Source organism: Protopterus annectens, chromosome 5.part0 (assembly GCF_019279795.1).
Source record: "Protopterus annectens isolate FY-2018-M chromosome 5.part0, PAN1.0, whole genome shotgun sequence".
Lineage (NCBI taxonomy): Eukaryota > Metazoa > Chordata > Ceratodontiformes > Protopteridae > Protopterus > Protopterus annectens.
In genome coordinates this window covers 1,448,540,375-1,448,562,836 of record NC_056735.1, presented here as the reverse complement: position 1 = coordinate 1,448,562,836, position 22,462 = coordinate 1,448,540,375, and the positions used below count along the sequence as shown (strand labels likewise).

At 42.5% G+C, this 22,462-nt stretch overlaps 1 protein-coding gene across 1 annotated transcript in view; it reads left to right on the top strand.

The window, feature by feature from the left end:
- LOC122801730 (DNA excision repair protein ERCC-5-like) overlaps positions 1 to 22,462 on the top strand; it is a 941,093-nt gene that overhangs the window by 819,180 nt on the left and 99,451 nt on the right. Inside the window, exon 15 of the mRNA XM_044071253.1 lies at positions 6,909 to 6,993. Coding sequence (XP_043927188.1) covers positions 6,909 to 6,993 — 85 coding nt within the window. The remainder of the gene's footprint in view (positions 1 to 6,908; positions 6,994 to 22,462) is intronic.

Here is a 22,462-nt window from a genome sequence, read left to right as displayed (position 1 = left end):
TACAGCAGCTACTTCCAATGCTGTCCAAAGATGCTTGGATGGTAACTTTTGATTTAAAGGAGGCATATTTACACATTCCTATCAGGCAGGAACGCAGAAAATACCTCAGGTTCAAGGCCGGATCGAGGCACTTTCAATTCTCTGCACTGCCCTTTGGATTGTCTACTGCTCCCAGGGTCGTCACCAAATGCCTGGCTCCAGTAGTAGCTTACTGCAGACTCAAGGGAATTCAAATTTACCCTTATCTGGATGATTGTCTAATTCAGGCAGACAGCAAGGATGTCTTACTCCAGCATCTAGAATTTGTTCAGAACCTCCTCAAGTTCCTGGGATTCTCTGTAAACATAAAAAAGTCAAATTTGACACCCTCACAACAGATAACTTTTCTGGGTGCTCTTCTAAACACCACAACCCAGATGGCATTTCTAACATCCGAAAAACAGTTACAGCTGGCTTCAACTTTCAAAACCTAAGCAACTTTAATTCAGTTATCTGCAAGGAGATTCCTGCAGGCTCTGGGTTACATGGCCTCCTGCATCCTTCTCGTACCATATGCAAGACTACACATGAGGAAAATACAGTGGTACCTAAAAAGTGTATGGTCTCAGCATTACCACAGTTTAGGCATACTGATCTCCGTCCTTCCTTGCCTTCAAAAGGAATTTCTTTGGTGGTCCAGGGCATGTGCTGTAAACAAAGGGAAACCCTTCTGTCTGCCTCCTGCCACTCACATTCTAACCACGGACGCCTCGGATTATGCTTGGGGAGCCCATTTTCAGGGCAAGTGTCTGCAGGGCCTTTGGACAAAGGATCAGAAGCACCTGCATATCAATTTAAAGGAAATGTTAGCCATCCAGGAAGCTCTACTGGCCTTCAGGAATCTTTTACATCCAGGACAACTTCTAATACGGACAGACAACACCACAGTTATGTGGTACATAAACAAGCAAGGGGGATCTCATTCCTGCCCCCTTTGCAGACTAGCCATGGATCTATGGAACACAGCTCTAGCTTGCAATCTGGACCTTCAAGCTCAGTTTCTCCCAGGGAAGCTAAACTTCATGGCAGACAGTCTGAGCAAAAACCTTTCAGATCCACACGAATGGATGCTGGACACCAAAATATTCAGGATGATAACAGCAGTCTGGGGATGTCCTCACATTAGACCTGTTTGCATCCCACCTCAATCATCAACTACAGAATTTTTGCACCAGGACTTTCCACAAAGAAGCTTGGAAAGTGGATGCCCTATCATTCAGTTGGAGGAACCTTTCGGGATATGCCTTTCCGCCTCTTCCTCTTCTTCCATGGGTATTATTAAAGATAAAACAGGACAAGCCCAAGATGATAATCTTGCTGGCCCCAAATTGGCCTTGACAGTTTTGGTACCCAACTCTAAAAAACCTATGTCTGGAGCCCCCTTGGGTTTTACCTCAGTCTCCGAACCTTCTGTCCCAACATCAGGGTCAGGTTCTACACTCTCATGTCAGAACTCTCAGCCTGGCGGCCTGGTTAATCCAGGGCCTTTGATTTCTTCTTTCCTACCCAAGCAGGTTATGGATGTCATTTTGGAAGCCAGACGTCCTAGTACTAGAAAATCTTATGCAGGAAAAGATTTTGGCTCAGGATTCTGATCCTCTTCTTCCGAACATTCCTTTAATTTTACTTTACTTGACAGATCTCTTACATAAGGGCCTCTCAGTCTCTTCCATTAAGATACATGCCTCTGCTATTTCTGCTCATTATAATACAGACCCTCCAATCTTTTCCCACCAGCTCATGAGACAGTTTCTCAGAGGAGCTAAGAACTTAAGACCTCCTAGATCTCCTCCAATTCCTGCTTGGGATCTCAACTATGTTTTGGAAAAATTAACCTTGCCTCCTTTTCAGCCTGCCACCTCTTCTGACATCAAGTTTTTTATCTTGGAAGACAGCTATTCTGTTAGCGCTAACCTCTGCCAGGAGAGTTTCAGAGTTACAAGCTCTTATGGCTGTGGAGCCTTATATTATTTTTCATCAAGGCAGAGTGTCTTTGAGGACTAATCCTACCTTCATGCCTAAGGTGGTTTCCAAAGTGGCTTTAAATCAGACTATCCACTTGCCAACTTTTTTCCCCACTCCTCAAAATAAAGGGGAAAGGATCTTGCATTCTTTGGATGTACACAGACAACTACGTTTTTACCCGGACAGAACCAAGGACATCAGAAAATCAGAACAATTGTTCGTTTCTTATGCTTCAAGTTCCCAAGGTAAAGCCATTTCAAAACAGACCATTTCTAAATGGATTGCTCATGGAATCAGATTTTGTTATTCTCACCATGGAAAGCAAATCCCAGAGAGTATACGGACTCATTCCACCAGAGCTGCTGCCACTTCTGCGGCTTTTCTCAGGGGAGTTCCTACCAAAGACATTTTGGAAGCTGCAACTTGGAGTTCAGTGCATACTTTTTCTAAGCACTACAATCTACCTCTCTACTCTAAGTCTAGGGCAGGCTTTGCCTCTGCAGTCTTGCAGGGCCTTTTAGCCCCTTCTTCTTTATGACCACCTCCCTTTCTTTCAGCTTTGGGATTCTACCCTACAGTCATGACTGCAACAGTGAAACACGATGAACATAGTACAGTTGTGTACACCTACCATAAATGTAGATGTTCGAGTGTCTTCACTGTTGCAGTCTGGGTTTCCCTCCCTCCTGTCCCCTCTTGTTTTTACTTTTGTGTGGTTCCTTTTTTCACTATTCTTCTGAGGTGTATTTGCAAAGGATATGGGACCTTTCTCATTTTGGGACTCCTGACATCTGGGGCAAGAAAAACTGGAGAAGATGGCGTCGGCTGTCAGCTTTGTACTCCTGGTGCTCTGACGTCAGGGAGCATGGCTGAACAGCCGATGCCGGACCCAGACTTTGGGATTCTGGCCGACCGGGGACTGCCTGCCGGCAGGGGGAGAACCCTACAGTCATGATTGCAACAGTGAAGACACTCGAACATCTACATTTATGGTAGGTGTACACAACTGTACTTTTTATTACTTTAGACGTAGTGGATCTATTTACATATATTCCACATGACACAGGTCTTGCTTGGTTTGAGGATTTCTTGGAAAGTAAGAAATGTATCTCTTTGAAAGTATTTAGCACATGCTTAGTTTTAATGGACTTAATATTAAAAAACAATTGTATTTTCTTCCAGGGGAAGTATTACAGGCACTCTAAAGGAATGGAATGTGCACCCACATATGCAAATATTATATTATTGTATTGGGAGGAAAAATTTGTTTTTAATTTTGATTTTAAACACTGTTGGAATTATTATGGGCATTTTTTAGACGATGTGTGTATCTTTTGGAACAATTCTGTTGAAAAACTTTTAGAATTTTATGATTATATTTCAAATACTACTAACTTTTTGAAGTTTACATACAGTGTTGATTATATAGAGTTATGCTTTTTGGATGTGAACATACAGAGATTAGGCAGTGGTTACAAGTCTAGAATCTATAGAAAGGGGACCTTCTGTAATGCTTATTTACACTACACCAGCTCCCATCCACCTCATCAAAAAAGGGCAATTGTAAAGGGCCAGTTGGTGCAAGCTAGTAGGATGACTTCAGAGGAAGATGATTTCAGACTTGAATGTGATTTTATAAACAACATGTTCAAGGCAAGAGGGTACCCTAGTGACTTGTTATTAAAAGTGACCAGTGAGGTAGTTGATGGGAGGAGTTTTAGGTTTGCACCTTTTCTAGGTAAGATCCTTTTACCCTCAGATACACAAAATAAAAAAGTTGATGTTCCAACACAACTGAAGAGACACCAGGCAGCTCTGGTTACAACTTTTGATGGTGAGAGTAATCTGGTTAGGAACATCATTAATAATGAATGGAATAAATTTGCTAGTTTGTCGGATTTTAAATTTATTTTCGATCAACCTTTTAAATGTGTGTACCGAAAGGGACGTAATATAAAGAACATTTTAGAAGGAGCCAATTTTGGATTGTACAGTAGCAACAAAAAAGGGACTTGAAAATATGGTAATTGCCCGCACTGTGTTAACATTAAGGAGGGTGACACTATATTTTTAAAATGTAGGAGGAAACATATTAGTACTAAAGGTTTTAAAATTGTTATACCACTGGGGTGGTATATATTGCCTTATGTGTAGTGTGTGAATCCTTCTATGTGGGCAAGACGGAAAAGAAACTGAAGAAGAGAATGCACTAGCATGGGTATGATATTAGAAAGAAAAATGACAACAATACTCTGTGCAAGCATCAACAAATGTGTGATAAAGCTGAATTTCAGTTTTTTTTGTAATAGTTGCCCCTTTAGATCCCAGAGGAGGCCCATGGGAGGCTCAACTGGAATATAGGGAATTATACTGGTAATTAATTTTAGATGCCAGTAACTCCCCTGGTCTTAATGATATGTTATCTTTGAAGCCAGTTATAAAACTTAGATCTGCTAAATTATAGCACATGTTTTAGTGGGTAATTAATTATTTCGTTTTAGATATTCAACACTGTTCACTCCTATTATTTTCTGATGTTTTATGTTTTTAAAAATAATCAATTTTAGACTCGCATCTCAACACGTATTTTAAGCCTTTCAGCACGAATTACAAAATATGACTTTATTTCACTAGATGGTGCTGTTTATCTATGTTTCAGGTAACTGTAATTTTTATTTATTTGTTTTACATTTCTCGGTTTAATAACATTATTAAATGACAATACTGATTTATGCAAATATTGATTTTACATATATATATTTATTCACATACATTTATTTGAGTGAAATTTAGATGTCATTTTAATACAAGGAAGAAAGTTTTATTATGTATTGTTTTAATTGATGATTTTCTATTGGTCCTTTTAAAATTTAGAACTGTATATAAAGGGCTTGCTATATGAGGTCATTTTATCTGAAGAAGTTGATTGACGAAAACATAAAGGGAATTTTGTACAACATTGTTATTGTTATTATCTGTGCTTGTTTTTGGATTACGTCTTTTCGTTTCGGATTAAAGAAGCTTTGTCTCAATGGTTGGGCTCCCTGTGCCACTGTTAAAACAGAAACAAGCCAGACTGAAAAACCCATTATGCAGTTATGTTGGCCTGGCAAATATATCCTTAAATTGGTGTTTCCATTGTGTATAAAACAGAATGTATCTCTCTTTTCATTGTAATGAGTTAGTCGCACTTCCATGCTTAACTGGGACCAGAATTAGTGACGTCTGAACTACATTAAAAAGATTAAGTGTAATTATGATATGGTAGTGATTCATAATGAGGTGTATACTCTTTTAACTTCCTCCCTTATGGATATGCAAAAAGATATGGTGAGATTGTGCAGCCTAGGAAGTGTTGGAAAAACATCTACTTAGCAAAATTTTCCCATCACCTCTTATGACACTTTGTGCCAAGATAGTCGTTTCATATTCAGTTACTGACAAAAGATGTAATTGGCCTGGAGTACAGCCAAGGTACTTTTCATCTTATGGGATGCATCTCTCTGTCCTGTGAATTCACACCTCTCTTTCCTGCAAATTCAAATACTGAACAGGAAATTTTCTGTCCTCATAATGTCTTTTATTAGACCTCTTCAAGTTCCAAAACAAATAAAAAAATGAAAAATACACAAGGTAAAAAATCAGAAGTGAAGGTGGTCTTGCTAAATGCCAGAAGTCTCAACAATAAAATGACTTAGAAGTTTTTTTTTTTACTCATCTTGGAGTTTGCTAATGTTTGTACCATTATTTAAACAAAACAGAAGATCCAAAATAAATATTGCAAATAGAATGCAATAGATAGTGATGGTGTCTCATTATTTGTAAAAGAAAACTTAAAACCTTAGACGGCACAGTGGTGCAAGAGGTTGCCTTCTGTGCGGAGTTTGTGTGTCCTCCCTGCAGCCGTGTGGGTTTCCACCCAAGTTACAAAGACATGTGTCTGGAGTGTTTCTCCCTGGGCCTCCTCTGAAAATTGGCTTCATTCCAAGTTGGACTTTCCTTTTAAACAAATATTAAATAAAATAAACAAAAGTCACAAGCCAGGAAAATGTCTTAGAACTGGAAATTGCTCATACAGTAATTAGTATCAGTGGTACTGAATAAAGTATCTGCTGTGCATCGTGCATCTCCATTTACTGGTAACTTCCATTGGTATAGGCAGGTAACCTTTCACCCTACGTTTTGTGTCCTGTTGCTTAACTTTTTCTACCCATTTATTTGTGTATGTGTTGAATTGTAATTTGTCAGTTATTCAGACGTGTAGAAGGGTATCATATACCTTAGCAAGGTCAAGATGAACAGTAAGCACTGTCAGTCATTTGTATGCTGCTGCTGTTACCTTGTTAAATTTCAAAAGATCCACAAGGCCAGATCGCCTCTTAACAAATCCATAGTGTTCCACATCTAACAGTAGTTGCTTCCCTGTGATTTTGTGGATAAGTTCCAGTGTAGCTTTATCTAGGATTTTATGGAAAGTATTCTGGTCAGGCTGATGGGTCTAAAATTGTTTTTGGTCGGATATGATGTTTTTTAAATGGATTTCTTTATACATCCCTCCATGGTTAAACTCACAGTTATAAATGTGATCATTGCTTAGTAGGTGACATTTGTCGGTTCTTGTGGTATGTAATGGCTTCGGGTTCAAGTTTTATCATGGTGTGTGAACCCAATCAGCGCTTCACATGTGCTAGGAGATGAGTATTTCCAAAAATCAAGTAATGTCAAATGCAAGATTGACTAGATGGCTTTTGGGATTAATTGTAATTCATGCTTTTAACTGAAGCAGAAAAAAAATCAGTGAAGTTATATGTTCCATTGTGCATACTTTTATTTATTTTAGATCTTGCTTTAGCATTGATTTTAAATTGTAATATGTTATAAATGTATTCCTTAACCAGTATTACATTTTGCGAGAATCGTTTTCGTTGGAGGAAGACAAAAACAGATGAGGTGTTGTTGCCAGTAATGAAGAGGCTCAATACTCACCAGGTAATTTACCATACCACGTTTGAAATATATTACTAAATATTATAAAACACAATTGTAAAAAAAATGCATGATGTTGTCATTGTTTTGAACATTGCTAGCTTATCTTACATAGACAAATCACTTCCATTGTTTAGATGCATATGAAGTACATGTTAATTCATGTAAAAATGGAGAAGGGTAAAGACTTGCAAAGGTGAACAAACTCATTTTATGTTGGTTTTGTGCATCACATTTACTTTATGAAGAGGTTGTACCTTTATCACTTTGGATTTAAGGCAGCAGCTCTGGGTCTGTAGAAAGTAAAATAATGACGATTAGTTAAATAGGAAAACCTGTATTGTACTGCTGTAATGAGAACTAAGATGTTATTGTATCAGCAGCAGGCTATGCAGGGAAAATTCATCCAAGGCAAACTTAGAATGTTCATGGTACCCTAAAAATTCTTTGTTACTTTTGTATTGATATTATCTGAATCTTTTCTGCCTGGATCTCCACTGAAAAAGGACCCTGGCCATGTTACTTAGCAAACCATATTGTGTCACTGTGTAATAGCTTTCTTATTCTCTATAGCCCTCCCACTGTATATCACACTTACCTTTAAATTTGACTGTCTTGTATGTAGTCTATGTAACTTCTCCGTAATGAGTAAGCTCATTTCAACTTCATTCAGCTTTATAATGTAATAACTTTCTCATACTGGGATGCTTAACTCTAACTAACTTGTTGCATTGCTCTAACCTTGTGCACATTGTATTACATTGACACTCTTACTGTATTATATAAATTAATTTACTTCTGTACTTTTCCCTGAGCTGTGCTGTATCCCAGTTAAGAAATTCATATAAATAAGTACATCAGTTGGAAAGTCTGGTTATCAAAACATAAATAATGATGTTCTGTAGTCCTATCTCGCCTTCATTCATACATATGGGTTCGGAGCCAATCCTCGGCTCTGACTCAGCCTATTACAAAGCTCAAAGTCTCTTAGTTGGCTCGCGGCTAGGTAGGTATCTCATAGTGCACTAGTACAATCCTCAGATCTCGTTTGCCGTGTCTGTGAGTTCAGAAGTGCTTCTTGCTTGGCCGTGGCTAAGTTCAAACTTTTTTGTCATTATTATTCACCTTACTTGATTCTATAGCTAGTTATCCTAATATTAAAAGTTAGTTATCTCATAGATAGTGTTTAGAAGTGTTTTTTGCCATTTCATTAGTTAGTTTGTTGAGAACTTGTTGGCCCTTGTTTTCCGTTTGGTATCCTGTGTGCTAGTTTATATTACCTTTGATATTAACAGGTGCACATTTTGGGCGGCCACGGTGGTGCAGCGGTTAGCGTTGTCACCTCACAGCAAGAGATTCTCCGGTTCGATCCTCGGCTGGGGTGCCTTCTGTGCAGAGTCTGCATGTCCTCCCTGTGGTCGCGTGGGTTTCCTCCGGGTGCTCTGGTTTCCTCCCACATCCCAAAGACATGCTGTAGGTGGACTGGACACTCTAAATTGGCCCTAGGTGTGAGTGTGTGCATGTGTGCCTTTCTGTGGAAGGTTGAGTGCCGGGCTGGCAACTCAACACTGTAAAACTCCACTGCCAATCATGAGTGGACAAGTGATCCACTGTGGCGACCCCTAACTGGGAAAAGCCGAAAGAAGAGGAAGATAAACAGGTCCACATTTGTGTTAGGACCTAGTTTTTCTTGCTTTCATATATATATATATATATATATATATATATATATATATATATATATAAGGAGTTTTGAATGATGGATAGATACGGGAAGCGTATCTTTTCTTCAGCAGCTTTACCCTCAGATCGTTGAACTATCTCACACATTTTACTAGGCTTCAGAGAGTTAGGAGATACTCTTCAAGGTACATCTACTGAATGAGTCCCTGAGAAGGTGTCTGCTCAGTTGTCCACCTTAAATTTCATCGTGAACTCCTCCATGAGGCTGATCTCCTATGCAGCTGACGGAGCGAGCAGGGCAGCGGGTTCAGGAGTTTCCCCACTCCTGAATGTGGTTATATAATTTTGCAGAGCCTTTCAAGTCTACCTTTACCAACACCCCCTGTGATGGTTCTTCATTGTTTGGACCTAAGGTAAAAGATACACTCACCAGGTGCGAACAAGAAGGGAAAACTCTCTTTGCCGTGGGAGTACATTTTACCATCCCCTCTAAACCATATCCCAAGGGTCAGACGTGGTAAGATGTGGTTCAAGAAGTCCCAGAGATTTTTCCCAGATGCACAGGATGACTCCGCCTTCAGAGGCAGAGGAGGAAGAGCTAATGGTAGACGTCACCCTAGAGGCAGAGGGGGTCCGCAAAACCAGGGTGGCTGCGATTCCTTTCGAGGCTGTCCCTATCAGCGCTCCTGATGTGGGGCCTGGCTGCGCTTCCCTGGAGCCAGTCGGGGGTCGCATATCTTTGTATCCAGAAGCCTGGCTAAACATTACCCAAAACAAATGGGTACAAAGAATAATCACCAGAAGTTACTCCGTACCCTTTTCTCTTCCACCCCACACTCCCAAGAATATCCCAGATGTTCCACCCAATCATAGGGATCAAGCAACTGTAGAAGTGCAAAGGTTGCTTGCAAAGAGAGTAATCCAAACCATCCCCGCAGACCAGATAGGATTCGGAACTTACTCCAGATTCTTTTTACTGCCAAAATGTACAGGGGACTGGAGGCCCATTTTGGACCTCAGCAAACTAAACAAATCTGTAAAGAAGGCCAAGTTCCGGATGGTGACACTGCAGTCTATACTCCCTCTGTTAGGGAAAGACAATTGGATGTGCTCCATAGACCTCCAAGATGCGTACTACCATATAAAAATGGACAGAGCATCGAGGAGTCACTTGCACTTCCGTCTGGGAGCCAGTCATTACCAATTTCGTGCTCTGCCCTTTGGTCTCACCACAGCCACCAGGGTGTTCACCAAATGTATGGCAGTAGTGACAGCTCACCCGAGACGTCGAGGATTCCAAGTGTTTCCATACCTGGATGACTGGCTCCTGACCGCCACCACCAGGCACCTACTCCTACAAACCAGAGATTCCACCATCTAGCGCTGTTCCCAGCTGGTTATTACAATAAATTGGGAAAAGTCTGCCTTATCGCCCTCTCAATTTGTGACTTTTATAGGTGCAGAAATAGACACAGTCGCCATGCTAGCTCTTCTACCTGCAGACAAAATTCAAAGCCTCAGACAACAAATTCTCAATCTACTTCCTCTACAGAAAGTCAAGTCAAAGACAGTGCTTGAAACTCTTGGAGACCATGGCCTCCACCATAACATTAGTCCCTCTAGCCAGATTGCATATGCAAGTTCTCCAATGGCTTCTATCTTCCCAGTGGTCCTTTCAACAACTCCCTCCATCTCACCATATCATCATAACAGAGTCTTGCAAAAAGGACCTTCATTGGTGGATTCAACCCAACCAGCTGACAACAGGCTCTCCATTCCTTCCCCTTCAGCCCGTTGCTACTGTGACCACGGATGCCTCACAGATAGGGTGAGGGGGCATTATCTTGGTAGGACTGTCCAAGGCACATGGCAAGATCACAAGGCTCACCTGCATATCAGTGTTCTAGAGATGAGAGCAGTGCTTCTAGCATTGCAAGCACTTCATGACTTTCTTCCTCTAGGGACGATAGCAATCCAATCAGACAATATGTCAGTGGTATGGTATCTCAACAAGCAAGGAGGAACCAGATCTTACCCCCTTTGTCGAGAGGCCCTTCATGTTTGGAAGTGGGCAATATCTTCTCAATGCTTTCTACTGGCAACACATATCCCGGGGACAACCAGTGTGATAGCTGACAAGCTCAGCAGGGCAATTTTGATGCCTCACGAGTGGTCTCTGAATCAGGAAATAGCGGAACAGATCTTCCTCAAATGGGGACGGCCTTGCTGCAATCTCTTTGCCAGTCTGATCAACTCCAAATGCAGCAGCTACTTCTCCCTCATCCCCCCTCCAGAGGAGTCACCGAGAGATGCACTTGTTCACGATTGGCCCCTGGAACTCCTTTATGCATTCCCTCCCTTTCTGCTCATATCCAAAGTGATACAGAAAGCAAAGTTATTGGGAAGCAAAATGATTCTCATCACTCCTTACTGGCCTCGTCAGATTTGGTTTCCCTTTCTCGAGTCTCATCTACTAGACGATCCATGGACTCCATACCCAGTGCCAGACCTCTTGACACACATCAGTCTCCCTTCACCCCTGCCTCCACACCCTCAACTTGACAGCGTGGCTGCTCCACTTCCATCCCTAGTCAGGCTTCATGATTTTTCACCTGCTGTGACCCACATCCTTACATCTTCGCATAAACCTTCCACCAAGAAGTTATACACTAGCAAATGGAGAAGGTTTTCTATCTGGGCTAAAGAAAGAAATGTCGATCTAGATCCTTACACAGCATCCATCCCTATGGTTTTAGAATTTTTGTTTGAACTTTTCCATCGGGGATCTGCTGCTGCCACAATTAGGGTCCAATTGGCAGCGATATCTAACTTTCATTTGGGACAACATGAATCTAACCTGATGTCCCACAGATTACGTAAAACCTTCCTTAAAGGTGCTATTTTGTTGAGACCTCCCTTTCAGGAACCAGTGTTTTTGTTCAAACTAACTTCCTCGCCTTTTGAACCCGCACCTATTGAAGTTTCTGTCTTGGAAGACCTTGTTTCTAGTAACCATCACATCAGCTAGACAAGTATCAGAGTTACAGGCACTGTCAATTAAGCCTCATTATTTGATTTTCCACAAAGACAGTTTTTCCCTTCGTACAAATCCTTCCTTTATCCCTAAAGTTTGCTCTCACACTAATTTGAACCAAACCATAGAATTACCTGTGTTTTTCCCTAATCAATCCAGCACTGCAGAATACAAATTTCATCAACTTGATGTTCACAGGCAGTTACGGTTCTACCTTCACAGGACTAAGGAACTCAGAAAGTCAGACCAATTGTTTGTATCCTTTTCTGAGTCTAGAATAGGTCTGCCAGTCTCTAACGTGACCCTGTCTAATTGGATTTTGAGCTGTATTTCTTTCATTTACTCCTCCAATGGAAAAACTCTACCGTTCAAGATTAAGGCTCATTCTACAAGATCCCAGTCTACATCTGCTGCCTTCCAAGCCAGAGTTCCAATTGACAGTATCTGTGCAGCAGCTACCTGGGCTACCCCTCATACCTTTATTACTCATTACAAATTGGATCTGACCTCAAAGGGGTAGAGCCTCCTTTGGTTCCACGGTACTCAGGAGTATTTTCCTGTGAGCCACCCAAGAATAAGGTGCTAGGGACGCTGTCCCATATGTAAGAATGAAGGCGAGATAGGACTTCAGAACATAAAGAAGTTTTGTACTCACTATAACATTCCATGTTTGTAGTCCATCTCGTCCTTCATTCTTACGTACCCACACACCTACCCCCGTCCTGGAAGGATCTGGAGACAGGATAGTGTTACCTTGGTAGGGTGGAAACCTTTCATTATTGTTCTTTCTGGATAACTTTATTTCTATCTTTCTATAGTTTAGCAGCAAACAAGATCTGGGGAATGTACTACTGCACTATGGGATATCTACCTAGCCACGAGCCAACTAAGAGACTTTGAGCTTTGTAATAGGCCGAGTCAGAGCCGAGGATTGGCTTCAAACCCATGTGTAAGAATGAAGGGCAAGATGGACTACAAACATGGAATGTTATGGTGATTACATAACTTCTTTTTTGCTGTCATTATAGCCTTGCTGGGAATTTATACAGAATGGATTAAAAATACTGAATTGCAACAGTGTACACAGTTCATAAAACTAATACTCCGGAAAACTTCCAGTGTGACTTAGGACAGCATGTGACATGACTGTAAAAGAGAGATGTCACTGCTCACCTGGCTTGCTGCTGTTGTACAAAATATGTGGAAATGAATTATACTGCTCAGTGTGTTTCACAGATGCATTACTACATATCATCCTGACAGCTGACTGTGTCACACCGCAGTTAGTGAGGTTGATTAACCATGCTGGAGGTACAGGACTGCCCTTGTGGCAGCACTAACAAAGCAGCCAGAGTATTTCTGTAAGTAGCACCTACAATGCCATCCATATTTGTATACATTGATGTAGAAAAGCAGATTTAAATACTCAAACTGACAGTGTGTATGTGCTATATCTGGAGCCTAAGAAACGGCCAGAAATGCTGTGTTAAATACAAAATAACATCACGTGCTCAAAAAAAAAAAAAAAAAAAGTACCCACCCCCCATCTGCCCCAGATTGTCACAACATAGCATGGTTACACCACCCCCAGTCACCCCTGATCAAGTGCTAAGCACTCTGTCCAAGGCTAAAACCACTAACTCCATAGGCCCTGACAATGTGCTATACTGTCTTCTTGGCAGCACCAGACACTGCCAGGTTGACGCATTTGACACATTTTCAGTCTTAGCCTGTCTACTAGATTTGTACCAGAAGTATGGAGATCAGTCTGTGCAATAGTAGACCTATCAGCCTCATCAGACTTACCTGTAAGGCTATAGAGTGCATCATTTAAACAAGGACATAAGCAGTCTTCAAACCCTGGACCCTAACCAGTTTGAGTTTGTTAAAGATGTATGCTGCCTCTTAAACCTGGTGGACTTTTTAAACAAGTCACTAAGGTATTAGATTCAGGTGAATTTGTTCACACTGCATACCTGGACTAGGCCATATCATTTGATACCATTCCACACTCTGGCATCATTGGTAATCTAATCCAATTAAATGTGAATCCCTATGTTACCCTCTAGATAGCAAACTAGCTCACCAACAGAGCCCAGTCTGTTATTAACAGGCACACTCTCAACTAAAAGAGCACTTAGCAGCAGTGTCACCCAGGGATCATTCTTCAAACTGCTCGTCTTTGGTATTTACTTCTCTGGCATTAAAGCAGACACCAGAGTCCTATGGTTGACAACGTTTGCTAATGACTGCAAATTCTGAGCTGTCTTAAATACCACAGCTGACCGCCATATTCTCCAGGAGTGTGTCTACGTCATGCTACCAAGTGGTACTTGGACCAAAACCTCAAACTAAATGAAAAAATGCAACATTGTTTCCTTTAACAAGTCTAGAAGGTCCTTTTCTTATCACATAAGTGACATCCACCTAAAAATCAACTCAGTCATTAAAAACTTCTGCATATTCATTGACAATGAACTGTTCTTTGACCACTGTGTGACCACTTCTGCTTGGAAATCCTTTTACATACCCAGACTAATCATCAGGGCATGTCTTCTAGATCCAAGAAAACCATTGACCCCTCTACACCTCCTTTATCAGAACAGTAATATAATATAATATCCCCTCTGTATGTATTGGGCTAGACATATTGAGAAGCTACAGCATTTCATTACCAAAAACAAGGACATGGTCTCTTTGAGTTATCTTGACCTCTTTAAAGTGTTCTGTCTTTTCCATCTCCTCATGATTATTGAAAGGAGATCTCTGCCTTGTCTCTACAGCCTAGAAAACAGAAAATTTATGCCATGACTTCATCCTGTATAACTAATAGAGGCAGCTCCTAAATGCGCTATCCTTGCATGGTTTCCCTCAAATTATCTGTGGTATGATCCCAGTTATTCGTATTATGGATAATATATAATTATTGACATGGGATAGGTAAGGCTAATCTCTAACTAAATGAGATAGATTAATTCAAGCACAAAAAGGAAACTAGCTAGGCTTAAAATGGCCTGCAAGGGCAGCTAGCCTAGTACCTACCTATGAATCTTTGAAAGCTCCGGTCCTATGTAACCGCCTGTACATCTCAGAAACTAATACTACCCTAAATACCTGCTCAAGAGACCTGAATTATCACAAAATCATAAACGGAACCTGTTGGCATAATATAAATACTTCTTTTATAGACTAGCTGTATGACCCTTTATAAGTATAACCAGGATGACTGGATCGACAGTCATAAGTATACCCATCCCTCCCCAGTGAATGGGGATGAAGCTAAGTCAGGATCTAATATTAATCCATGTTTTGATAAATTGATTGTCATTGGCTAGATTACAAATGGTCCACTGGCTTTATAGCACTGTATGAAAATTATCTTGAACTTCAGCACAGAGAGTTATTAAAGTAAAGCTAAGAGCTGCTAACAGCCTTCATCCTATAGTTCTGAATTTGATCTCCGCAGTCTTCACTTACAAATTATGCAACTTTGAGCAAGATAGCTTATCTCAGTAGTGCCACCAGGTGTCCAAGCAAAGAGGCACTTGTGCTTACTGAACTTATGTGGTTAACAAATAGTTTTGAAAAAAAAAACTAGTAGCACATTCTTGAAACTTAAGACATTCACTCATGCTACTACCTCTTGTAGCAAGCCATTCTATTTGTACGTAGCCATCTCAAAATTGTAGCTGTTCATTGTATTCACTTTTAGTAGTGCTAACTTTTGAGACTTCAGCCACTGAACACCTGACATCTGGCCCAGCTGCCAGAGATTTTCACCCCTCCTATTAACCATGTGGATGCCCTCCCACCTGGGCAGCAGCACTTCTGTGGTATCAGAAGGACATTTGCTCTTGGGTTTTTATTTCTGCAGCATAAGAAGGAGGAAATTTTGTCAGTGTAAGTACCTAGTATGTTCAGTCTGTTCATTAGACGTGGATTCCAAAATTGAGATAAGTTCTTCATTGGGGAACCTTATTATTTGATATTGTTAATCCTCGTTCAATCCTTATGCATGGATATCAGTTCCGAACTCGGAACCGAGCTGGCCATTTTCCAAGCTCGCGTCCGCTTCAAACTCTCGAGCTAAACTCTTACCCACAATTCCCCTCTCCCTGTTACCTCAGATTTTGTTTTCCGCGTTGCCATCCGGTCGTGTCAAGCTACTTCTCTTGAGCTAAGTACAGTCAGTTGTTGTTTAATTGCTTTACAAATTACTTTTCTGTCAGAAAAGTTGACATTTTATTGTCTCTTGCCCTATCGCATCTAGCGTTCAAAATTTCCTGAGGTGTTTTTCTGTCCTTTACTTACCCTTTTTACTGCGAGGTAATTTTCTCCTTACCATCGTTGGTAATCCTTTTCCCTTTCTCTTTCATACCTTCGGGTACTCTCTTGTACCATTGTTGGCATTTGTCTATTTGTTAATATGGCAGATAAAAAGGGTAGTCCGAGGTTTAAGCGGTGTTCTGATTGTGGGCACAAACTGCCTACTTCTGATGCACACTCTTTGTGTTTATTGTTTGGGAGCTTCCCATTTATCTGTTGAACCACCTTGTACTATTTGTGAGAACTTTTCTAATAGAACTTTGTTAGAAATGAAAGACAAGCTGATACTGAAGGGACTTCTAAAATCTCCCTTTTCAGAGGCTATTTCTGAGTCAGAGGTCTCAACCCCTCCTAAAGCCCATAAGAAAATGGATGTTTCTACTAAGGCTAAATCCTTGCCTTCATCCGCGGCTGGGGACTCTCACCAACCAAAATCTAAAAAGGCTATAATTTCAGCTCCGTAGCTCTCTGTCAGCCCCAGTGCTTTCGCTGCCCATGTCTTCGGCTCCATTAGTGATTTTAACTCCGTCCACTCCTGCAGCCTTCTACATATCGGCACCGAGGGGCTTCTCGGTTCAGACCATTACCACTGTATCGGCACCGACAGTTCAGTCAATGCAGACCTTGACCACGTCTGCTGCGAGATCTTCCTCGGAACAGAGGCCTTTATTGTTGACTCCAGTTTTGTCGGTTCCAGCTTCGGCACCGACAACCACTTCGGCACCGATCCCTGTGTTGGTGCAGACAATGACATCGGCACCGATGACTTCTTCGGTGCAGACTACAGTAGTTCAGTCTTTCTCGGCACCATTGTCCTCTGTGCAGTCAGATGAGATGGGCACCGAGTCTGCCTCTTTTGTGGACAGGCCTGTTTCTCCCTCAGTCTCTGTGAGGTCCACTAGAAGTCTTTCTGAACATGATGTGTTGCGTCTTGTGGACCAGGCATTATTGGCCAGAGGTATTCCACCCCCCCAGGAACTATCCTTCCTTGAGAGGTGATCACCCATCTCCAAAGACACCTTCTTATTCTCCCCTTCATTGCCTTTGAAGTACATGGATATAGTACAGTCTTCCCCTTCTGCAGTTCCCTTCATGGATCTCACTAAGTAACCGCAGTTGCCTTCGTGGCAGGAAAGTTTTGCTACGACCCAGGATGTCCGCTGTGACATGTATAGCTTGCTGCTCCACAGCCATCCAGGGACTCCGAGTGGGCAGGCTGAGCCACTTAGGGGATGAGTGTCTCCTGTCCTAGACCTACACTCCTCTCTGGGTGGACCAGCCTTCCAACTGTCGGAGAAGGCTGTCGCTGCTGCTAGCGATAGCGGACTGTCTATACCTCCACCCTCCTCTGATACACTGGTTTCACAAGTCGCACCTAGTGGACACCGGGTGCAAGGACCTCAGGACATATTCCCTCAGGAATCCCCTTTCCCATTGCTTTCTCCAGCTTCTCCCACAGAGGAGGTCCACCGGAAAAGTTCATGTAAGAGGAAGCACATGGACTCCACAGAGGAGTCCCTCACCGAAGACACAGATTTCGATGAGGGGGAAGGATTCCCTCTGTCACCCTCTGAGGTATCCTTTGGCGATATCCTTAAAATCCTGAAACAGAGAGGTGACTGGCAGCCCTCTAATCTGACCCCTGAGGAATCTGTGTTCCTGCAGGCCTTTCGCATCCAGCCCCCTACCTCCTGGGTTACTCCACCTGCCGATGAACTTGTCAAGTTCATCGTGCAGCGTGCGTGGAAGGCCCCTGATGCTGTTGAAGCTATTCCCCAGAGGCCAGATAAGATCTTGTCCCCTCCTGCTTCAGATCCCCATTGGTCCAAAGGTCCTCCTGTAGATGCTTTGATGGTGGCAGCCACAACAAAAAAGGATCTGGCAGAAAAGAAAGCCAGACTGTCCATCCGCCTAACAGAGTCCCGGGCCCTGGACAGGATAGGGAAGCGCACCTTTGCTTCAGCGACCTTTGCTATCAGGTCCTTGAATTATATGGCACATTTTACCAGGCTTCAAAGGGATCTGGTTTCCGAGCTCTCTGAAACCTTGGCTGGTGCAGTGTCTGATGAGGTCCGTGACAAAGTGGCCTCTTAGCTGGCCACCATTGAGTCTATATCTAACTCCTCTATGCAATTGATATCTCACACATCAGAAGGAGAAGCTAGAGTGGCGGGTTCAGCTGCGGTCTTTAGACGACACGCCTGGATGCGCTTGTGCAACTTCACGGAGCCTTTTAAGTCTTCCTTTTTTAATGCCCCCATTGAGCCCTCCTCGTTGTTTAGGCCCAAAGTTAAAAGCACACTGGCCAGATGTGAACGAGATGGTAAGACCCTTTCTGCCATAGGTGTCCATTATTCTTCCCCTCAACGTGCTTTCTCCCAAAACCAAAAGAGTGGGAAGATATGGTTCAAGAAATCTCAGGGTCTTTTCCATGACACACAGGCTGAGTTCTCCCCCAGAGGCAGAGGGGGAAACTCACAGGGAAGATGCTCTTTTCAGGGCCGAGGTGGACCGCGTAACCAGGGATTCTTTCCCTGGTCAATCCTACCAGCGCTCCTGAAGAGTGGCCCAAATCCTTTCTTCTGGAGGTGGTTGGGGGACATTTCTCCTTGTACCCTTCTGCCTGGCTAACCATCACCACCGATTCTTGGGTACAAAGGATCATAACCAGAGGTTATCATATCCCTTTCGATCTTCCCAACGTTCCACCCAGTCAAAGAGAAGAAGCAGCACTAGAGATAGAAAAGCTGCTAAGAAAAAGAGTCATCCAAATAGTAGTCCCTCCAGACCAGATAGGATCCAGATTCTACTTAAGACTATTTTTGGTGCTAAAGAAAACCGGGGACTGGAGACCAGTATTGGATCTCAGTGTATTGAACAAGTTTGTGAGAGTACAAAAATTCCAGAGGGTCACTATACAGTCTATCCTCCCGCTTTTGGAAAAAGACGATTGGATGTGCTCTATAGATCTTCAAGATACGTATTACCACATAAAGGTGGACAGGCCATCAAGAAGATTTCTGCGCTTCCATGCAGGAGCAAGTCACTACCAGTTCAGAGTACTGCCCATTGGACTCTGTACAGCCCCCAGAGTGTTCACATAGTGCATGGCAGTTGTCACAGCTCACTTGCAACTTCAAGGATTCCAGGTGTTTCCATACCTAGACTGGCTCATTTCTGCCCCCACCAGACACCTACTGGAAAAAGCCCTGGCATACTCTCTCCTCACTGCTCAAAGGCTAGGCATAACCATAAACTGGCAGAAATCCAATCTCACTCCATCTCAGTTGACAGAATTTATAGGGGTTATCTTGGACACAAAAAACTGTAGAGCTGCTATTCCAGAGCACAGAATTTTAAAGATAAAGGAACAACTAATTCCAATCCTTTCAAAGGAAAAATCCACGGCTCACTCGGTTCTACAGCTGTTAGGTTCCGTGGCAGCCTCCATCACCATTGTTCCCCTGGCCAGGTTTCACATGAGGCTTCAACAGTGGCTACTGCTCACCCAATGGTATCCTTTTCAGCATCCTTTCAGCCATGATTTGAGTAACCCACAGGTGCAAACAGGATTTAAATTGGTGGATGACACACACTCTTCCACAATGGTCTCGCCCCTCTTCCCCCCAGCAACCCAAGGCCACAGTGACCACGGACGCCCCCCTGATGGGGTGGGGGGGTTATGTCAGGGACAGACAGTCCAAGGCACTTTTGGTCCCAACTGGAGGCCCATCTGCATATAAATGTTCTAGAGCTGAGGGCGGTGCTTCTGGCGTTGCAAGCATTCCATCCCCTGCTGCCATCTGGGACAATTGCGATTCAATCAGACAACATGGCGGTGGTATGGTACATCAACAAGCAAGGTGGAACCAAATCTTACCCCCTTTGTCGAGAGGCCATGAGGATATGGCAATTGGGCGATGGCTACCAACCGTTTTCTTCTAGCAACGCACATTCCCGGGAGTTCCAATGTGATAGCAGACAGACTCAGCAGGTGCATTCTTCAACCTCAGGAGTGGTCCCTGAATCCCTTGATAGCGGCAGAAATCTTCCACCGCTGGGGCCATCCTTGCTGCGACCTCTTTGCATCCCCAACCAACTACAAATGCAGCAACTACTTCGCCCTCATTCCCCCTCCGGGACAGTTACCCAGGGATGCTCTAGTCCACAATTGGCCCTCTGGTCTTCTCTATGCATTTCCACCCTTTCCTCTCATTCCCCAGTTTCTGAAGAAAGCCTGGCAGTTGAAGAGCAAGGTAATCCTCATAGCACCATATTGGCCACGACAGATTTGGTTCCCATTCCTTTGGCCTCACCTACTAGATCGACCATGGATTCTCCATCCAATCCCGGAGTTGATCTCACACCCACAGAACCTGATTCATCCCAACCTGAACAGCCTGAAGCTAATGGCTACTCCAATTCCCTTGATTGCCAGGCAGATTAATCTTTCTTTACATGTACGTGATATTCTCATTGCTTCTCATAAGTCTTCCACTAGAATTACTTATCTGAACAAGTGGAGAAGATTTACCTGTTGGCTGAAAGATAAACAAGCAGACCCCTTTTCAACACCAGTGTTGATAATAGTAGACTATCTGGCCGACCTGTTTCAATCGGGTCTGTCGGCCTCTACCATTAGAGTTCATTTGGTTGCAATTTCTAATTTTCATGAGGGTGTCCAAGATTCCTCTCTTATGTCCCATAAATTGTGTAAGACCTTCATAAAAGGTGTGAATCATCTGAAGGCCACCTTTTAGAGAACCTATTCAACCATGGGATTTATCATTAGTTCTACAAGCTCTAACAATGGCACCTTTTGAACCAGCCTCCTCTTGCGACCTCAAGTATTTGTCATGGAAAACCTTGTTCTTGGTCGCTATTACTTCTGCCAGATGTATTTCTGAACTTCAAGCTTTATGTATCAAGACTCCATACTTGATTTTTCATAGAGATAGAGTGTCTCTGAGAACTAATCCGTCATTTCTGCCTAAAGTGATCTCTGAAATGTCCATTAATCAAGCCATTGAATTGCCAGTTTTCTTTCCCAACCATTCAAACAGAGGAGAGTATTGCCTATATATACATATACACAGTTAAATCTGTTTTTACTTAAACAGGACTTAACACTTTCATAAATCTGACCAGTTATTTTTGGGCTTTTCTGGATCTAGATTAGGATCGGCTGTTGCTACGGTCACATTAGCTAGATGGTTGAAGGACTGTGTGACCTTTATTTACATACAATGTAATATCTCGTTGCCTACTACCATGAAAGCTCATTCAACAAGGTCAGTGGCAACTTCTGCTGCCTTCCATGCCAGAGCTTCTTTACATGACATCTGTGCAGCTGCAACTTGGGCTTTGCCTCATACCTTCATCAGTCATTACAGATTGGATTTGGCTTCCAGGGGAAGAGCATTTTTCTGTTCTATGGTGCTTGGGAATGTCATTCCATGTGAGCTTCCCTGGAATAGAAGTAGCTTGAGACTCTATCCCATGTGTAAGGAATGAACGAGGATTAACAATATCAGATAAATAAGTTATGTCTTACCATAACGTTCCATCTGTATTGTTGATCCTTGTTCAGCCATTACGACCCTCCCTCCTTCCCCCTCCTGTGATTTCTAGTGGATCTCACCATCCAGTTCTCTTAGGTTATTTGACCAGAAGTAGCCTATACCTTCTTTAACTTCATGAAAATCCAAATAATGTTCTGTGCCTCACCAAAGTCCAGTCAAGTAAAAAAGGAAAAATAAACGTCCAAAAATCACAAAAGACTGGACACTGCTGGAGTTCCAACACCTTCTATTTATTAAAATAACAGACATGCAAATGATGAGCGCTTTCGGGCCTCTGCCCTTCATCAGATAAAGCATCTCTCAAAAGTAAACATTTTAAAACACACTCAAACCAATAGAAAATCAGTAAAAAACCCGCCTATTCTTGAGGGCGGGTTTCATAGGAATGACTTCATTAAGCCCAGGGCTCCTGTGTGCCATGAGTTCAATTATCCATTTGGATTCAGCTAGCTCTGTTAGCTGTTTAATGTCACCCCCTCTTTTATTCAACCTCACATTCACTATCACCTTAAATTTAAAACTATGCGTGGGATGGGCTTCCAAATGTCTGAACAGTGCATTGCGTGTATCCCCATTCCTGATCGAAGAGAGGTGCTGTAAGACCCTAACTTTAAACATGCAGTTAGTCTTACCTACATAAAAACTTGTGCAGGATTGACACTCTGACAAATAGACCACATCAGTGGTTCTGCATGTCGCTCTCCCCTTCAAATTAAATGATCTTCCAGTCACTGGATGTATAAAAACATTCCTGCTATCTATATGGGCACAAGCCTTACACAGCCCACACGGAAAAGTACCCTGTTTAATGATGGCCAGATTATCCATACTGGTCTTCATCTTGTCC